The 20512-nt window shown below is 37.7% G+C and overlaps 1 protein-coding gene across 1 annotated transcript in view; it reads left to right on the top strand.

Annotated features, from left to right (window-relative positions):
- VAMP4 (vesicle-associated membrane protein 4) overlaps positions 1-7107 on the top strand; it is a 32777-nt gene extending 25670 nt beyond the window's left edge. The window contains exons 6-8 of the mRNA XM_012657807.1: positions 840-919; positions 4593-4644; positions 6372-7107. Coding sequence (XP_012513261.1) covers positions 840-919; positions 4593-4644; positions 6372-6400 — 161 coding nt within the window. The 3' untranslated portion in view covers positions 6401-7107. The remainder of the gene's footprint in view (positions 1-839; positions 920-4592; positions 4645-6371) is intronic.
- The last annotated feature ends 13405 nt before the right edge of the window (positions 7108-20512 follow it).

Genomic DNA, 20512 nt, shown 5'->3' with positions numbered 1-20512 from the left:
CCTTTGGTTCTTAAGTTTATGATTTTAATGGTTTAATTTTAGCCTCCTTTACTTTGAATCATCTTACTGTTGTATTATTTCTTTAATCAGTTGAGAACGGAGAATGTAGCAATACGTTGTTGAAGAGTTAATATAGCTATTTCTTCTTTTGCCCTATTTTGTTGATGTGCTTTGTGTTTCTCATGATCTCAAGATCTAATCACTTTTTTCAACATTTATTTGAAACTTTTCTGATATTTGTATTTTATGCTTTCTGTGGCAACTTAGTAACTTTTCTTTACTAACAGATGTTAGCCTCAGTACCTGTAACAGTTCCTGGCACATATTAAGCACTGTAATATTGTTGGAATGCTGAAAGGCTGAATACCTGACTAATCCTTGACAGATTTGCTTAACCAAAAAAAAAAACTTGCTGAATCACTTTTAAAATTCATATTGTTTTTCTTTAAAATCACTCACTTTTGATATCTTTTGAGAATTTAATCTTCTCCACATGTAATTTGTTTCCTAGAGATATGCCAAGTATTTGAATTTTTGAAGAGTATGTTCTTACTAGAATTCATAAGTTTATTTATAAGCATTGAAGCCCTGGAAATATTTTCTTAATTTTATAATAAAAATGGATTGATTTGCAGCTGTTTTTTGCTTTTAGTTTTTGTTTTTTTCGCAATGTGGAACTCCAGAGTTTGTGGGTAGAGAAAAGGGAGGATGTTGTTTTCATGCTTAAAAGGGAATACATTTGTGGAGGTAGAAATTAATATTTTCTTGTCTTTGTGTGACTAGATAAAAGAATCCTGTTATGTCGTTTAATCCTTCTCTCCATCCTCTGTGTGATATAGAAAGCTTATCGGATAATGCAACTGCTTTTAGCAACAGATCCAAACAACTTCGAAGGCAAATGTGGTGGCGTGGATGCAAAGTAAGTAAATCAGAAGATACTGGATCGATCGATCGGTCAGCATCTCAAGTGGTATTCAAACACATGAAGAAAAAGGGCCTCTAGAGCATAACCTCTGTGAGGACAGGGACTGCAGCTGTCTGGCTTGTTGTTAGAGCTTTTGAACCTGCCATATGGTAAAAACTCAGTGATTATTTGTTGCATTAATTAATTACTTTTGGGATAGGAATAACTAAAGGAATCAAGTGGTACCTAAAAGGATATTTTCATAGATTTCTTCATAAAAGTAATCCACTTTTTATTAGTAACTTACCTACCTCTAGACTTATTGTCTGATAACAAATATACATTTTCTTACAATTTATTGTTAGTACTTTTTTGGAACAACCTCTATAGCATTATATAGAGATTTTTTTAAAAAATAAGGTGGGAGCTAGAAAAAAATAGGATTTTCTATTAAAAGGAGAAAAAAATAAAAGCAGCTTATATGTCCGAATTTGTTATGGCAAATGGAGTTAAGTAAAAAAAATCCCACTATTCCACATTATTCAAGAGAAATAAGAAATAAAAGGAAAAAAATGAGAATAACTATATACTAATATATTCCTGAAAAAAAATTTCATAGAAATGAGTTTACCTCTTACATAATGTGTGGCTACTCATCATTAAACAGAAAGTGTTTCTTTTAAGATTTTGTAGCAAATTCCATGTCATGTGAGCAAATCTTTTTTTCTCCTGATTCTAGGTATAATTTTTGGCTCTGTTGAAAATCTTAGACATTAACTCATTATTTTCAGTCTCTTATTTTCAAATTTAGCAATAACTTTCTAAATCTGACTTTACCATATGCTAATGATTTCTTCTAAGAGTTGCCTTGGATTGATTTATTTTTGTCTGTCTACTTATTGAATCCTCTAACTTTCAGAAGTAGAACTGAGGAAAGAAACATGTTTCTTGCTCCCGCCTTTTTTAGAATCAAAATTTTCTATTTTAAATTCTTTATACTTTAAAGAATAAATTTCAGTTTCTATAGAAATTTTCTATTTTAAATTCTTTATACTTTAAAGAATAAATTTCAGTTTCTATAGAAATTTTCTATTTTAAATTCTTTATACTTTAAAGAATAAATTTCAGTTTCTATAGAAATTTTCTATTCCGTAGGCTAGTTTGGAAAAACAAAAGGTCCAAGGGCCATTCACCTCTTCGCTCCCTGCCACGTACGTGACTCCATTAATGTAGCCACAAAAAGATGGTCATAATGTGCATTTTGCCTAGCCTTTTTAAACTATATCTAAAGATTTTCATTTGGTACTTTATGGGGTTCGGATCAGAGAAATAGTGTGCTTTTATGGGGGAAAAGCCTATTGAATTATATTTTTAAACGATCTCTATATTACCTTAAGGACCTCTGGGGACAACTAATAGCATTGGCCATGTAATGAAAACCATTGTTTTATAACTTAACAAAGATCATTCAGAGTAGCAAGTATTTCCCGTTTGTTATTGTTTTCTAATACTTAGCTTTCTTCAATCTCACTGCACACCGTTAGTACTTAATTGTTCTACTTTTTATCTGGGGCTGCCGCCCCATGCCTACCATTTTCTAGATTGACTTCCATAATGGTGATTTTGGAAGGATTTTAAGAAAAGGAATATAGGGACAGAAAACAGATAAGGGGTGCCAGTGGTTAAGGATGATAGAGTGGGGTTGGAGATTGACTACAATAGGGCACAAGGGAACTTTCTGGGGTAATGGTGGAAATGTCGTGTACTTGATTGTGGTGGTGGTGACTAACAGCTGCATATAGTTGTTAAAACCCATTAAAAGTACACATTTTATTCTATGTAAAGTGTACCTCAGTAAACTTGAAAAATAAATAAGTGAATAAAAATATCCAAAGGGTGGGGAGAGAGAATCACTAACACCTCTTTTATGTATCTAGAGAACTGTGAAGCTCTTTTATGTTTAATGATAAACAAATATTTGTTCATATCATTTGGAAGAGGAGAGCTTTGGATGTGCATGAATACAATACTGCCATTTGGAGTTGTAAACATTTCCCTCACAGTGTTAGAAACCCAAGGAAGAAAACTCTATTCATTGTGGTGTTTTAAAATTGATATCGATATTTCCATTAAATCTTCCAAAGTTAAGCCTAGCACATTTTGAGTAAAGTTGATAAAATTTTACAGTTTTACTGTAAAATTCCAAATTACTTTAGAAATGTTTTAGGTTAATAAAAAAGGATTAAAGTACTTAATAGCATCATGTAGACCCAGACACCTACTGAAAATTTAGCTCCTATCTCCATCTGTTCTGAGTTTATTTATACATTTTTTGGTTATCATAATTCATAATTTTAATAGGCACTGATTTCCAGATTGCAGAGTTTCCATATATTCTCTGGGTCACTTTGTTATTGTCATGAATGTAATGCCACTAAAATGTCAGCTGTTCTATTTTAGAAACATTTCATTAACTACTTCTGGTTTCTGTTAATATTAGTGATACTCATTACAGTGTTTCATCTGTTTGTAATAACTGAGTATCGTTTTTACTGAGTGAACCATCTTTAATCAATTATTTGTGAAAATGTTTGATGAAAACAGGGCTTGGTTTTAATTCAAGAAAATCAAATCAATTTATAATTTATGCATTTTAAGGTAAATTATGAGTGTGACAATGTTATGTAGAAAGTTAATATGAGCTTAAAATATTAAGCAGCTGACCAAGAACTAATCTTAAGGTTTCTCCTCTCAGCTATTAAACTAACATACAGAATGCATTTAGGCAAGTTACTTACTAAACGAGGTTATTCATGAAAAATATAAAATATATTCCTCAAAATGGAGACAAAAACACCAAGAAGAAAGTAAGGGGAGAAAAAAACTAACAGGATTCTCATATACTTTGAGAATAAGTACTATAAATCATGCTACCTTAGATTATATATATTGAACCATTTGAATTAGCTGTCTATGTTATTTATCATATCCTGACACTTGAACAGAACAAGTTGCTAAAATGTCATGTATTTTTCCTGGTCTCACATTAGAAATAAGCATGTGAAATCATAGACAAAAAAGTCCAGCCCCATGAATGCTTTTTTTTTTTTTTTTTAAAGACTAAGTCTTGCTCTGTTGCCTTGTTGCCTCAGTTAGAGTGCCGTGGCATCATCACAGCTCACTGCAACCTCAAACTCCTAGGCTTAAGTGATCCTCCTGCCTCAGCCTCCCCAGTAGCTGGGACTACAGGCATGTGCCACCAAGCCCAGCTAATTTTTCTATTTATAGTAGAGACAGAGTCTTTTCTCTTGCTCAGGCTGGTCTCAAATTCCTGGCCTTAAGCAATCCTCCTGCCTCAGCCTCCCAGAGTGCTAGGATTATAGGCATGAGCCACCACGCCTGGTCCCCATGAAGGCTTTGATTGTTACTGTTTACTATGCAAGTACAGCCTTGAACAATAAAATCCAGCCAAGCAAAAATCCTCAAATTTGGGGAATTCTGATAATTTACAAAAGGATGCAAAACAGCCAAGCAAGTTCATGTGAAAAGAAATTTGAAAACTTTTCAAGGAATGTGCCTATATATTGAGATGATTTAGTATAATGTGGTGTAAATAGCACAACAGATAGTCTTCACTTTATTAACAGTCAAACATTAATATTTTTGTATGTACTTTTGTGTGTTGTAGATAAAAGCCATCATGGCTTTGGTTGCAGTTATCCTTTTGCTAGTGATTATCAGTAAGTATTTACTGGATTATTACTTCTTGGGGATATCACTTCTTTGGGGGTTCATTGTGATTCCCTTTTAAATTTATTTTCAGTTGACCCAGTATTTATAATGCCAGGATTAAATAATAATTTTTGACCTGAGTCAGGATCCTTTAACCTAGAATCTATAGATCTCTGAACATGTTCTTAACTTGTATGTAAAATTTTATGTGAATATGCAAATACACATTTGTACGGGGAGAGAATCCATATCTTTTTTCAGATGCTCCAAGGGAACCCCTGCCCTAACCCACCCTTACACTCAAGGCCAAAACATTCATTTTCTGTTCATTATTAACTTGCAGGTAAGGAAGTTTGCATTTTGTAATATTGTTTTGGAAGAATAAATCCAGATATATTCTCTAGATTATGGGTTTTTTGTTTGGTTTTTGTTTTATTCTGTTATTTGAGCTTGATTTTAGTCACTAAAGCACAACTCCTGCCCCTCCTTTTTTCCTTAATGTTCTTTTTAAGGTCATTTTTAATATCTCCTTTTTTTCAAGGACTCTTTACCTATGTTTACAGAGATTTTTATGAAGATTTGGAAAGTGACTAAAAATAACCATTTGAAAGATTCTATTATACTGTTCTCTTTTTAAACAGAAAAAAGTTTTGTTAAAAAAAAATGCAGTTGATCCTCATTGTTCATAGATTCTGTGTTTGCAAATTCATTTATCAGCTAAAATTTATTTGTAACCCCTAAATCAGTACTCATGGTGCTTTCTCAGACATGTTCAGAGCAGCAGAAAATTTGATTCTCCCAACGCCTGCCTTCCCAGCTGACATCAAACAAGGCCATCTCTGCCTTTTTATTTCAGCTCTCATAACATAAATATGTTCTTTTTGTAGTGTATTTAATGTCACGTTTTTCGTACTTTTGTGTTTTTTGGTCATTTCACTGTATAAAATGCCCCCCCAAGCATAGTGCTGAAGTGCTTAGTACAGAAGGGCTGTGCTGTGTCTTGGCGGAAGAAACACACGCGTTAGGTAAGCTTTGTTCAGGCGTGAGTTAGGATGCTGTTGGCTTTGAGTTCAGTGTTACTGAATCCACGCTATGTATTAGATAAAATGTCTTTAAACAGAAACACGCATAAAGCAAGATTATGTATTGATCGGTTGACAAAAATGTAGTAGCCAGAGGCTCACAGGAATTTAACCCTGTGTCTTCCCTAGGTGCAGTAGTTCAGTATTTGCTAGTGCACTGTTTATAGTGACTTTCAATTATATGTGTATATGTATGGTAGACAATGTGTAAAATGTGAAATAGCATAAGGAAGAAAATAAATTCAACTATGATCTTACCACACAGAGATAGCTGCCATTACTGTAACTATTATATATACTTCTAGTCTTTTCCTATTATTATATAAGCATGTTTTTAAGAACTAAGATAGGTATACTTTTTAATAAATATATTATGAATATTTTCCCATTGCATTTTTAAATAATATTTTAGCATCTGTATGATATAGTTATGTCATAATTTTTGTGGTCAAGATGCTAGACATTTAGGTTTAGGTTGTTTTATGATATGTATTGCTTCTCCTTTCCCATTAGTTACCTATTTTCTCAGATAAAAATTCAGTCCTTACTACCCCTTTCTTTAAAAGTGAACACAGCTACATTTAGGAATATTGCTTCTAACATAGCATATGAATCTGATTTTGATAAAATTTTTTCATTTTTTTCTCTTACAGTTCTTATAGTTGTGAAATATCATACTTGATTTGATGACAGAGATCTTCATTAAACAAGATCTGGGACAATAACAATAAAAGATTGCTGCATAATTTAAGTGAAACCCATGTATATAACTTTCAAAACTTCTTTTTCAAGAAACTAAGAGGCAAGTATCATTTCAAATTGGAGCATTGAGAATGTCCAATTATCTTCCTTTCTTCTAACAAAATGTGCTTTTAATAATTATGTTTAAGGTGAAGATAACCAACCTCTATTTTTGCCATATTCCAAGGATCTAATTTGAAACTAGATACTTGCCAGTTCGTAATTTGTGTACATAGCTCACCACTGATGACAATATTTCATACTAGCATTTTAACAGCATAAGGACTTGCATTATTGCAGTAAGGTTTGGGTGAGTCTGGGGATCGGGAAGACTATGTAGAGTACAAAGTCATTATGCTGAAAGAGATGCATAACCATCTGTCAATATTTGCACAAATATTCTTTTCACATTGCAGTTGCTTTGCAAGCAATTTCTACATGTTTATGTGTGTAACAAATGCGCTAAATGTAAATGTTGCTGCCTTCAGCTATGACTAAAAACATTCCAGTAAACCTATTTTTGACTGTATAAGGGAATGTGTAGTAATTTTTTGGCATTTGGATTATGGAAATGGGAAATTTAAACAGTGTGAAAAACATAGTATGGCACCATAAAACTGGAGATAATAAAATTATTGAAGAATGTCATTGCAGTGTTTGAAAATGACCAATATATAGCTACCAATCATGGTCCAATCTGTTTTCAGTTAAATTCCAGTAAGAAGGGACCAGTCAGTCCTAATGTGAATAAATGAAACCTGTAGGTAACTTATTCCTCAAATTTATTTTCATTAATAGCTTTTCTCTAACTTCAACTATCCCTTTTACCAAAGTGCTAAAAGTAGCAAAATCATCTGCTTTGAATATTGTGTCGTTGTATTCTCTGATCATCCTTGGGAAGATGCATGTTGCACAATCAAGTGTCAAATCAGCCCACAATAATGAGTAGTAAAAAGTGAAGAGCCTGTGTAATTTACATACAGGCTACTCAGTAACCAAATGCTGGAGAGTCACCATTAATCCCAGCCTGTTTTTATACTGACAAAATGTGTTAACTTTAAAATGTGCCAACCTCTTTGTATTGTTGAAACAAGTCAGAGTGAAAATACATTGTCCCCTAATCTGTAGGAGGAGGAAGCTTTATAATAAAATGGTGATTCTGCAGAAACTTGTGCACTTGGACATCTTGAGTGTGTATATATCCCTAAATTAGAGATACGGTTAATAGAAATTACTAGTATTTAATGGGGAAAAAATGATTCTGTATAGGACTTATTTCTTGGGTCATTTTAATTCAAAATGAAAGAAACATAGAATCTGGGGGTTTTTTTGTTTTTAAAATTCTACAGGACTAGTACTAGGAGGCAAAAATGTTCTATTCAGAATGGAAAGAAATTTGAAGGGAGAAAGCATATTAGGAGACAGTCAAGACACCTGAAGGTTATGAAGATCTAAATATAATTGCTAAATTTTGTCGTTTGCTTAGAGCATTAAAAAGGAGATAAAGGTCTTACATATCATGGAGCGTTGCCTCTTCTCTCCACTCTTTGTAGATGTCAGTTAATGTAAACAGCATCTGAGCCGCTAATAAATCCTTTGACAAAATAGGATACCCAGGAAAATGAGCATTTTTAGAATTTCAGTAACTATTAGCTCTGGAATGGAAATGTTTTAACTGAATGGACAGAGTAAGTCTTAAAATATGTATGTATGCCCTTTGTTTGGATTGGAACTAGACTCGTAAGTGGTTAATTTTCCATTAGTTAGTGTAGAAATCTGGTTTCTCCCTAAATATATCAGTGTAGTTGAAGATTATTTCTTAAAAAGAATCCATATTTCCAGTGTTTCTTTTAATAAAGTATGCCACTTTTAAAGAAATAATTATAAAACATTATAAAGTTATTTTTAAAAATTTTAGTCATAAAATAAAGGAAATATTTATGACAATATTGTATATATATAGTTGTCTTTGTATCTAAATATATTGCTGCTGAGGATAGTGGTGTCACTCTTAGGACTTTGTAGCCGTGGTGGCTTGGTTCACAGTTTATCATTTCCTCTTTCTTCGTCTTGATTAATCTTGAGACCCTTATAAGGGCTGGCATGTCTGTGACTTTATGGTGGTAAACTGGGAGCCGTGAGCCTTAAGATCAAAAACAGAAGAAAACTACGTTGTTCAGCCTGATGCCAGGCCTACCTTCATTCCCTGCCTTCATCACCCTTTTTCTCATTCAGCTCAGATCATCCTGCACTTGAAAAATGAAGTTTTATCACCATCAAAACTATCATTATTTAACAACAATGAAGATCAACAGAAAAAAATCAAGTAGCTTTGCAAATACTAGTTGATACTCAGTGAAATTAGGCCACTATTTTTATGCCTAAATACGTACCCTTATAACTTATGTTTCATTGCAGAAGCCTATTGCCTTGCAGCAATTTTGTGATTATAATACAGATTAATTGGTTCCTCTTTCTGATTATAACTCAGTAATACCTGTGGTCTTTTGGCTTCTCTATCCTGACAGAGATCACTGGAAATTGCTCTCAGATTTTATGAACTGGCAGATTTCTTGATTAAAGGAAAGTTCAATATTAAAGATGGAATATTATCTAAAATGGAGGAAGGATAATTAATACAAATCAGATGTACAAATACCTTGTTAGCTCTCCTGTAGATTGCCTATTATTATAATCTTTCTGTACATTCCAATATTCTACATTAGAAAATTATAATTTCAGCATTTTTATAGTAAAAATTGGCATCTTTCAATTCTGTGTAGCATGTGGTTACCCTGTAAATGATTATACATGTACAGACTGAGGAGGCAGGAATAGAAAGAAATCGAAATCTCTCCTTGTCAATACACTCTGAACATGCTTGATGCTCTGTCAGTGTTGTTCCTCACACTGACTCTGTATTTACATCTGCATATACACTGTGATTAAAACATATGCAAGAAATTGTTTTTCCATGTTGAGAACGAATGCCATTAGAAGATGTCCTTAATTGTATTAAGTCAGAGTATTACTAAGTCAAGAATGACTGTTCTATTAATCTAATTTTGTGTTTTCACATGGAAACGTGATTGGAGTCAATTTTGTTTTTCTGTGAATGGAGAGTAAGAGCATTAGTCAATCCGAAAGCATTTATACATTTGTCGTGGAATGCACCATAGTGCTTATCTTTGTGCAGGAAATGCCACAAAGCAATGTAAAGACACGGTGGCTTCTAAGGAGCTGAAAGGTGCTCTACTTCTTCATCCACTGTTGTTTTTTCCATGTTGTAGACAAATGGCACCATGTTTAAGACTGATGTAGGGTTTGGACCTTTTTTATAAGTCTGATGTTTGTCTTACTCTGATTTTTTTTCTGGACATAAAGTAGAATAAGGGGTGGAACACAAACTCTTTTATTCTGGCATCTGTTTTCTTCTAAGAAGCTGCTTGGAACAAGTCAGTAGGAACTGAAAGAAAAACATGGCGGACCCAGTTACAGAGGGTAAATGGAAGCTCGTGAAAGCCAGGACCGCACTGTGTGTCTGTCTCCCCCAGCACAGTGCCGCGCGCCTGGCAGATGCTGGCCGAGTGTGTGTTGAATGAACGTGCCTAGAAGTCACAGAGACACCAGTGTGCTGCTGATAAGTGAGAGTTCACTCCGTGGCGCTCCCTGGAGAGATGACGTGACCGACTTAAGAATGGGGCGTCTCGCCTTTGCCCGAAGACAGGAGTGCTCTTTTAAAGTAATCGGGTATGGACAAATTCTGCTTTTACAGTACTCCATTAGGTTATTTTAATTTGAAGTGACCTTGTAATCAAGTCATGTTAAATACCTTAAGGCTACCAAGTAAATTATATAAATCAGCAGAGATTTTGGTGAAATGTCAGAAATCAAACTACAGGAAAATCAAGCACTTTATTTGATGTCTCGGGCATATGTCATTATTTTAAATTCCATACTCCTTTATTTAACGGTTCTGATAAGTGCCTTCGACGTTTTAAGGTGTGTGGTGGGAGGTGAGCAAATGTCAATGTCACGTGCCCTGTTCTCTGGCTTCTCACTTCCCCATAACCATTTTTACCAGTGTTACAAAGTTTAGTGCTTTGTGTTAATATCAAATATGTATTTTTAGCGCCTCCATAGTGAATAGTAAAATAAACTATTTCATAGAAAACAAAAATTAAGCACTTTGGCTTATTGAATATGTGTCACCTGTTGCCTTAACTTCAAAGCATATCTTATTTAACAGTAACATTTGGATAATCACCCCTGATTTAATCTGTCCCAGTTCCCAATAAAGTACATGGGGGAAAAATAAGAAAAGGGAAGGTGTCCTATCACCAGAACTGTGCCTGGTAGGCAGCCTATTGATGAAATCTGGGAGGAATTTCTCAGTGTAAAATCAGAAGCTCAGTTACAGAAAGAAAACCACTGCTGGCACACGCATGCCTTACCTCAGCGGTGCTACTCGAAAGAGAGGAGCGCTGACAGATTTCTTGTAAACTTACATGTCCCCGTCAAAAACCCTGGCACCTGTCCCTCAGCTCATGGTGCGGCTTTTCTCTCCAGCCGTGCTCTACCCACAACCGAACTTCGTCTTCTCAGTACTACGGAAAGGTGTGGGCGGGGGATGATACTGGGGGTACGTTTTACCCTGAGGGAGTCTCTACAAATAAAGTGTGTAGTCAGGAATGGAGCTGGGACGGGCCCTGGTAAACGCGTTCTGAGAGCGATAGCATTTCACATGATCCAACCATGGGACAGGTGAGAAAACCAGGCGGGAAGGTCAGATCCTACCTAAATCCGCCAGAGCCAAACTTAGCGAATGCCCATTAAATGCTAAAAACTGTTGCGGATCAGGGAACATTCCCCTGCTTTCCAGCTGCAGATACAAGAAGGGATTTCGACTCGCGGCCAGATGCACAACTGAGCCGGGCCGGTGGCGGCACACTTGCCCTGCTGACCAACGGGGCCAGATCTCATGGGGGGCGGGGGAGAGGTCTAAAAAGATGCATATGGGGCCTGTGCATAACGCTGTAAAAATGAGAGAAAGATAACATCCTTCCAGATCGTTCCCAGCAACATGCAAACTTGCTGCTGCTTATTCCTTCTTAAAAAAACTCCAACTGTGTTTTCCTCACTTCCCCTGCCAGCTTCCAGCCCATGTCCTTGTTCCTCTTTATGGCAATAGTCCTTGCAAGATTTGGCTATACTTGCTGTCTCCAGTTTTTTGTTGTTGTTGTTCATTCTCTTAAAACTTCGTCAAGTTTTGCCCTCTACGCCCCACCAAACTTACGAAGGTCACCGGTGACTTCTGCGTTGCTAAATCCCGCGGCCCATTCTTGGCCCTCATCTTCGCACAGCCGCAGATTCGGTGCAGTTGATTCCTCTGTTCTCCCTAACACATGCTTCCAGGGGTCGGTTTCTTCTTCCTTCATGGTGGCTCCTCCTCTTCTCCCCAGCTCTTAACACTGGAGTGCTCCAGGATTCAGCCCTTAGTCTATTCTCTACACACTTTCCCTTAGTAATCTTACCTAATCTTGTAATTCGAAATGGCATCCATGTGCTGGCAAATCTCAAGTTTGTCTCTTCTTTTGAATTTAGACTCACGTCCAATATTCCGACCTCTTCATTATTATTCGTTTCTAATTTAGCATGTACAGATCAAAATTCCAGTCTGCTCCCCCGGACCTACTCCGCATGCATTTTGCCCCATCTTGGTTGATGGCAACTGAATCCTTCCAGTTGCTTAGGCCAGAAACCTTGTATCAGATGGACTCCTTAATTTCTCTCACAATCCACCTCTAATTCATCAGGAAATCCTCTGGTTCTACCTTTAAAATATATCTAAAGGTCAGGCGCAGTGGCTTATTCCTATAATCCCAGCACTTCGGGAGGCCAAGGCAAAAGGATCGCTTGAGACCAACCTGGGCAACACAGTGAGATCCCATCTGTACAAAAAATAAAAAAATTAGCTGAGTGTGGTGGCATGCGCCTGTAGTCCCAGCTACATGGAAGATTGAGGTGGGAGGATCGCTTGAGCCCGAGAATTTGAGGTTGCAGTGAGCTATTGCATTCCAGCCTGGGCAACAGAGCGAGACCCTGTCATTCATTCTTACATACATACATATATACATAAATATCTAGAATTTGACCAGTTCTCATTACCTCCACTGTGGCCACCCAGTCCTTTGCTGTCATCATCCCTTACGTGGAATACTGCGGTACCTTTCTAACTCATCTCAGGCTTCTACCATGCCCATTCTCCCCATCGTCTATTATCAAGAGAATGGTGAAAATAATTCTTTGAAAATTTAATCGGATGGGGCCATTTCTTTGCTCAAAACTCTCCATCTTCCTTGGAGTAAAAGCCAGAATCCTTTCAGTGGCATACAAGGTCTCTCATGATGCATCCTCAAGTTACCTGCTGACCTTTTTGTCTGTCTTTCCCTTCCTCGCTATGCTACAGCCACACTGGCTTCTGCACTGTTTCTCAGATACCCCAGGTAGCTCCTGCCTTACGTAGGGCCTCGCCCTCGCTGTGTCCCCTGCCAGGAAAGCCTGTCCTCGGACAGCTGCGTGAACGATTTTCTTGAATGCCTTCCAAGTGTGTGATCGGATTTCACCTTCCCAGCGAAGTCTCTCCTGAGTATACTTCAGTCCTTTTTCCTTCTCTATTTTTCCAGAACATTTAAAAGTTCTAACATTCTGTAGTACCTAATTGTTTTTTGTTTATGGTCTTTCTCCCCCTGTTCAAATGTAAGCTTCATAAGAAGGATTTTTCTCTTTTGTTCTCTGATATAATCCGAACCACTTGAAGGGATGAGGGAAGGACAAAGTCACGTGGAGAGGGCTGTCTTGACTTTTGGTCGGGGGATGCAGCCAGCCTAAGGTGATCTCACAGGGAGGAATCCAGGGGAGCAAACATCCTGGCCTCGTTCTTTTTTTCCATGTAACCTGGTGCTAAGACTTCCCTTTTTTGGTCACAGCTAGAAAGCAGAGGGCAAGGAATCCATGCTGAGTGGAAGTTTAGTGAGGTCGAGTATAGTGGGAGAATTATCTCATAAAGCTTGGTGGTTCTACTTCTGCTTTTACCGGTATCATTTTTTTTTTCTTTTTAATATCAGACCTTTCTCTGGCCCATCAATTCCTGGCTGCATAGGTGTGTCATTTCTCAGCCTTATGTTTCCGTTCTAAATTGATTAATAGTCTTTGGTTGGTAACACCATATTTGATTCAACTTTGTACCCTAGCCCAAACCCGACACAGAACAGATGTTTTACATTTGTTGCAATGATTAATCATCTTACTCAGTCCTCATGAAAACAAGTTTCATGAGGCAGAACTTCTTCTTACCATGCAGTCGTGTATTCAATTATTTATTCAGTCACAAATATTTATTGAGCATCTGCTCTGTGCCAGGCACTCCCTTCTGCTCTAGCAGGCCTCATTTCTCCTCTCACCTTTCTCCTTGGATCAAAGCTGAGGAGTGGTGATGATTATCATCACTGTGGAAGTGCAGAGAAATTAACCCCGTATTTCCACCCAACTCCTCTTAAATCTCTTCCCATTTTTACCAGCCATTTACCCCATATGATTGCAAATTTGTCCTCTTGTGTGATCTGGAAGCTCAATAAAATATATTTCCTTACAAAACTCAAGTATTAGCTAAAAGCATTAAAAGCACTAGCCTGAGGCAGAGTGATACTCAAAATATTTTAAAATCGGTACTGTGTTGCAAGGAGGTGGGAGGGCTGGGCTGGGGGCTCAGGGCAGCAACTATTTACCAAAGAGAAGGAAGCAGTTCACTAACTTAAAACCAGTATAGCTGTATTCACTTATACCCACTGGCTGATAGCAACCTGGCCCTAGGGCAAGCTCCTGTTGCCATCCCTGAGGGCCCCACTTGCTCTCTTTGGTGGCGCAAAACCAATGATCCATCTCTTCTATTATAACTGTCTGGGCCAGCGCGGTGGCTCACACCTGTAATCCTAGCTCTCTGGGAGGCCGAGGCGGGTGGATTGTTTGAGCTCAGGAGTTCGAAACCAGCCTGAGCAAGAGCGAGACCCCATCTCTACTAAAATAGAAATTAATCGGACAACTAAAAATATATACAAAAAAATTAGCCGGGCATGGTGGTGCATGCCTGTAGTCCTAGCTACTCGGGAGGCTGAAGCAGAAGGATCGCTTGAGCCCAGGAGTTTGAGGTTGCTGTGAGCTAGGCTGACGCCACGGCACTCACTCTAGCCCGGGCAACACAGTGAGACTCTGTCTCAAAAAAAACAAACAAACAACAACAAAAAAAAAACTGAACGGTTGTACCTCTTGGTGCAAGCAGCTGGGTCCCAAGTGCAATGCCGTCTACAACAACCTCTTCAACTCTTGCTCCCTGTCGCAGGATGAGCAAACAGCAGGGTGTCACTGACAGGCCTAAGGAGTCAAAGGGGGCGGGGTAGAGGAAAGGAGACAAGAAAGACAAAAGAGGGATGAGGAGAAAATATGCCATCTGCCATTTCTCGGGAGCTGCGTGGTTTGCCTGTGTTCAGTTTTAAACATACAAGTTCGTGAAAAGCAGCTGCGGGTGGGAGAAAGCGCCTTGGACCCATGGAAAGAGACCTGTGCTCACGTGTCACAATAACTTGAATTATCCTGGACAGCCGCTTATCTTTGCTGATCTCTCATCCTCCCTTTACAGCGTAGGACAACATTGACTTACAAGACCCTTGCTAGCATTCACTGCAGGAAATTTAATAAAAGGCATGCAATTAGCATTTATTGAGTGCGTCACATGCATGAACTATTTATTGAATCTATATGCATAATGGGTGTGGATTTCAGTAAATCTGAATGTAATATGAGGAATTCTAAAGCTTTACTGAATCAGTGAATAATACAACATCTGTTTTCTTTATGTCTGCCCTGGAAATGAATCCTCCTTGTCTGATGGGTGTGTATTTTTCACAAAGCCAAGTCAATATTCATTGGTACCAGAAAATGCCCTTTGCTAAAGAAGTTAAGCCTTAGAGATAATTGTAACAAGAAAAACCAATATTTTGACTGAAAAACCCATCAAATTCTTTTACCTCCACCTGACTGCTCCACTCCCCTTCCCGCTCCAGAGCTCTGACCTAGTGCCAAGTGAGAACCAGAGTCGGCTGATCTACACATTCCCAAGCTTGGAAAGTGTGACTATGCCCCGTCCTCATCACCTTCCCTCTCTCCATGTCCTCCCCTCCCTTCCCCACAAGCCCTCATTGTCATCGCTAATATTTTTAAGTATTATTTAATGCTTTATATGCAGCACCTCGACACCAGTTACTTTGCCACAAACACTCCATTGTTGAGGATAATAATTAAACATGCTTACTTTGTTTCTACTGTAATTAGAAGGTGAATCTTAAGTAGTTTATCTTAACACTATGAAGATAAACCGATGGTTCACAACTGGGGATGATTTTACCTTTCGGAGGACATTTGTCAATGTCTAGAGACATTTTTGGTTTTCTCATAGCTGCTGTTGGTATCTAGCTGGGGGAGGCCCTAAATATCCTGTAATACACAGCATAGCCCCCCACTTCAAAGAATTATCTGGTCCCAAATGTTAAGAGTGCTAAGGTTGATAAACCCGAGATAAACTAATCTTTTATAGGGATTGGAAACAATACACCACTAAGAAAAACTTAGGTTACCATTGACTCTTTTACATCAAGTCATATAATTTTTAAAACCTCATTAATTTTCACATTAATTTTCACATATTAATTTGTTGCAATCATCAGAATTGATTCAAAACATTTAAAATGACTACAAGTCAAAGTATTTTTTACCTCTATAAAGTGAAGAGCAAAAAAGTAGATCTTTTAGCATTATAAAAAATATAATTTTCTTAATGAAAAAATGTAGGCCGGGTGTGGTGGCTCACGCCTGTAATCCTAGCTCTCTGGGAGGCCAAGGCGGGTGGATTGTTTGAGCTCAGGAGTTCGAAACCAGCCTGAGCAAGAGCGAGACCCCGTCTCTACTAAAAATAGAATGAAATTAATCGGACAACTGAAAATATATAGAAAAAATTAGCTGGGCATGGTGGCGCGTGCCTGTAGTCCCAGCTACTCGGGAGGCTGAGGCAGGAGGATCGCTTGAGCCCAGGAGTTTGAGGTTGCTGTGAGCTAGGCTGACGCCACGGCACTCTAGCCCGGGCAAAAGAGTGAGACTCTGTCTCAAAAAAAAAAAAAAAAAGAAAAAGAAAAAATGTCATTAGCTCAGTGAACAATGGCTTCTTCTGTAAGAAATTGGGAAAATATCACTGTTTTGTAACTTTTTCCCTTTAACCTTCAGTCTTACTGGCAAGCACTAAACTAAACCTGTTTCCTTACATTTCTCATCTTACTTTCCTTGAGTTGAGGGGCTTCTTTGGTATTATTAAGATGGATTTAAAAGAAAAAACAATTTTTTTTTTTTTGGCTGACCTGGGCAACATAACATAAAAGAAAAAATTTTAAATCTCTATTTCAGACAAAGATCAGCCAACAACAACAAAAAGTCAACCATTTTCTTAGTTTTATTTCTGATATTAATACTTAACCTCATACTCTTCCATCTAATTTATTCAATGGAGCATTTTCCTTATTCTACATTTTTCCTTCAAGCAGGGTCAGTTGTTTCCTGCTTTCCCGAGAAGCTTATGTTGTCTTCTAAGACCATCCCTGTAAACACAGTCCCTCCCCACCTCTTGGTGGCTTTCACACTGGAGCTTTCCTCAGGTCCCCCGCCAGCTCTCGGCTCTGCCAAGCTGGCTTAGCATCGTAAGGGCCTACAGTTGCCTGGAGAAATACTAGTGCCAGGAACAAGATCCAGGCATTTTGAACCTCATTGTTTGTTTTTAAAGTCCATATTCCTTTTATTTAAGAACTCCTCTTCCTCTCCCTTCTCCCCTCTTTCCAAACTAAATCAGCTTTCAAGACAGGGCTGATTCTAGAGCCACAACAAAGTCTTGTTTATCCTGGAAACTTGGCCAGCAGGTTTTGAATTCCGAACGGTATGCCCTACTTAAGGGGGGAGTTTAGGAGGAGAGAAAATAGCTTTCCCAGAAGAACGCAGCTAAAATTCTAACCCACCTACTTTTAAAATTTGGAATGAGTTCTTCCTTATTTTATTATAAGAAAGACTGGCTGAAGACCACTGTTGCTTGATGACTTTGGAAAGCAGTCCAGGCCTGTTTTTGTAAACAGATTGTCTCCAGCTAAACGCCCTCATCCTCTGTCTAGTTCTTAGTATCTCCTGCCTTTTTCCATTCACCAGGAATTCGTATTATTTTTGAAAGAAAATTTTGATGAGATACTTGAGGTCCTATGTTAATTGGAAGCACAAGTCAGCTCTGAAGAGACTGGCGATTTCCTTCTTGGCGTTCTGCTTGTGATTGTCGTTGATGTTACCAACTCGATCCTGGATCCTGGCGCTTGGCAGTGGTCCCCATTTGTAAACTTACTCCAGATGTGGCCGAAATAATCAGAAATATGATTTCACAATGAAAAGTGTAAATATGAACACGACTTTCTCACTTTCCCCATAACTATTTCGCATGAGATAAATAAATATTTTTTGTAAGACTTAAAGAAATAATAATATATTCACCCAGATGCAAATTGGGCTCTCTTCTTCTGTTAAACCCCAGCATTAAATATCACCGTTTAATTCTTATTTCTCCTTTTCTTCCATAAAGATATTTCAAAACTTCTTCCACTTAGAGTTTGAGTACCCAATGCCGAAACAGGCCTTCTGTCTGTTCTAACCGCTTCTGCCTTCGCAGCAACTATATTCTGCATTTAATCCCCTTGCTATTAATTCTAAATTCTCTCATAAAAGATCCTTTCATAGGATTTTTTATCCTGATATTCCTAAAGTTCAGATCCCTTCTTAAGATTTTACTCTGTATAATTTTCTTTTTCAGCTGAGAAAATGGAGACAACTAAAGAGCTTCTTGCCCTGTAATAGTCTCCTTTCTATCAAGAAAAAACTGCCAAACAGCCATGCCTTAAAAGATCAAGTCAATTCTTCTCCTAGTGCCTTCTTTTCTATCTCTTTATTTCTCTGTGGTGCAATCTTGGCAATATATTTTGATTTATCTTTTTCAAAAAACTTTCAAATCTGCCTTGTTATTTTCTTAGGATTGTAAGTGTTTCTTTCAAATCAAGTTTTATGTTCCCCTTGATATTATTGTTGCAACAATAATAGGACGTTCTTAGGCTCTAATCCCCCTGTTGCGGTGCCTGCTGGTTCTCGCTGGTGGTAAGTGGTTTCTGGGGCCAGCGCAACATGCAACTGCAGGGGCTCTGTTCTCATGATCATCCGTGTGCCCTGCTGTGTGCAACACACAGACTACGCGGACGTCTGTGCTGGGCCTAATGGGTTCTGCCTTGTTTTATAAATCGTTATTGGTATTGCAACTTATTTTTAGTAGGAATATTTTTTTCTATAGGAATCCCATAGAAGTCGCTCTCCAGTTTTACGTCAGTTCTGCCAAGTATTCAAAAAGTATTACAGGTAATCAATTTTGGGGAGTTTCTGGACCACTCAGGTATTATCAACTTAACCCTCGAATCTGTGCAAGGTGCAGGACAGTTTCAATTTTTCAGGAGAATTCTCAGGAGACAAACTCAAGCTTCCTTGTCATTTCCTTGAGTTGGTGAATGATTTTTGTTTCTTCTTGCCATTCTTTCTCTGAAAATGTACCCTTTCAGGAATTCAGGCATTACTCTTTTATTAGTATACTGAGTCTCAGCTACTATAGGCTACCTTTAGTGAACCCAAGACTCCTCTCCTATGCTCACGTGATTGCTAATCTTAAGTCCCTAGGTCAGTAGAAACTTTATGCCCTAATCCCTCCCCACCCCATCCCTAGTGTAGACGGCTGTGGTGTTGATTCGTATACTCAGCACTCTGCTTTCAGGTCCCTCCTTATCTTTTACACCATGGGATTTCCTTGTTTTTCTTGTAAATCAAGCTTTGCATTGAAAGTTGTTTTTGTCCTATTTTATCTAGCATGTCTAGTACCTATATGTCATCTTTCCACAACCAAAAATTTTATATTGTTAAAATCTGGGGAAAAAACATTTCATACCACATACAAAAATTAACACAAAATGGACCATAGGCCTAAATGTAAAACCTAAAGTTACAACATTTCTCGAAGACAGAGGGGAACATCTCTGGGATGTTGTGTTAGGCAATGATTTCTTAGGTAAGACACAAAAAGCATGAACAAAAATTTTAAAAGAAGGTACATTGGACTTTATCAAAATTAAAATTTTCTGCTCCTCAAAAGACTTTCTTAAGAAAATGAAAAGACAAGCTGCAGAGTGAGAGAAAATATTTACAAACCGCATGTTTGCTAAAGGACTCGTGTCCAGAATCTATGAAGAACTCTAATGACTAAGAAGAAAACAAGCAACCCAATTTAAAAAATGGGCAAAGGCTGTGTATAGACACTTTGCCAAAGAAAAGATACATATGACAAATAACATCATTCGTCTTTAGGGTAATGAATGTATGTAAGGCATGTACAGGGAGAATGCCGTGTGGACATGAAGATGGCCATTTACAAACTAAAGAGAGAGACCTGGAATAGATCCTTTCCTCACAGTCCTCCGAAGGAACCAATCTCGCTGTCCCCTTGATTTTGGACTTCTAGCCTTCAGGCTGTAGACGATAACATTTCTGTTGTTTAAGCCACCCAGTTTTTTAGTACTTAGTTACAGCAGCCCTAGCAAACGAATACATTATTTCTAGTCCAAAATCGAAAACAACCCAAATGTCCATCAATTGATGAAAGGAGACACGTATTCTGGTACGTCCGTGCTATGGAATAATACTCATTAATAAAAAGGAATGAACATTAACCTCTAGAGACTTTTCTTTAAAAAAAAAAAAAGGAATGAACTACTCATAAATGCAACAATATGGATGACTCTCAAAAGCATTTATGCTAACTGATAAAGACCAGAAAAAAAAGATGTATATTTTCATTTATATGTCATTCCGGAAAAGGGAAAACAATAAA

This window comes from Propithecus coquereli, unplaced genomic scaffold (genome assembly GCF_000956105.1).
Source record: "Propithecus coquereli isolate 6110/MARCELLA unplaced genomic scaffold, Pcoq_1.0 Scaffold56, whole genome shotgun sequence".
Classification (NCBI taxonomy): domain Eukaryota; kingdom Metazoa; phylum Chordata; class Mammalia; order Primates; family Indriidae; genus Propithecus; species Propithecus coquereli.
Note: the sequence above shows the minus strand (reverse complement) of the source record. Positions and strands in the feature narration are given on the sequence as shown.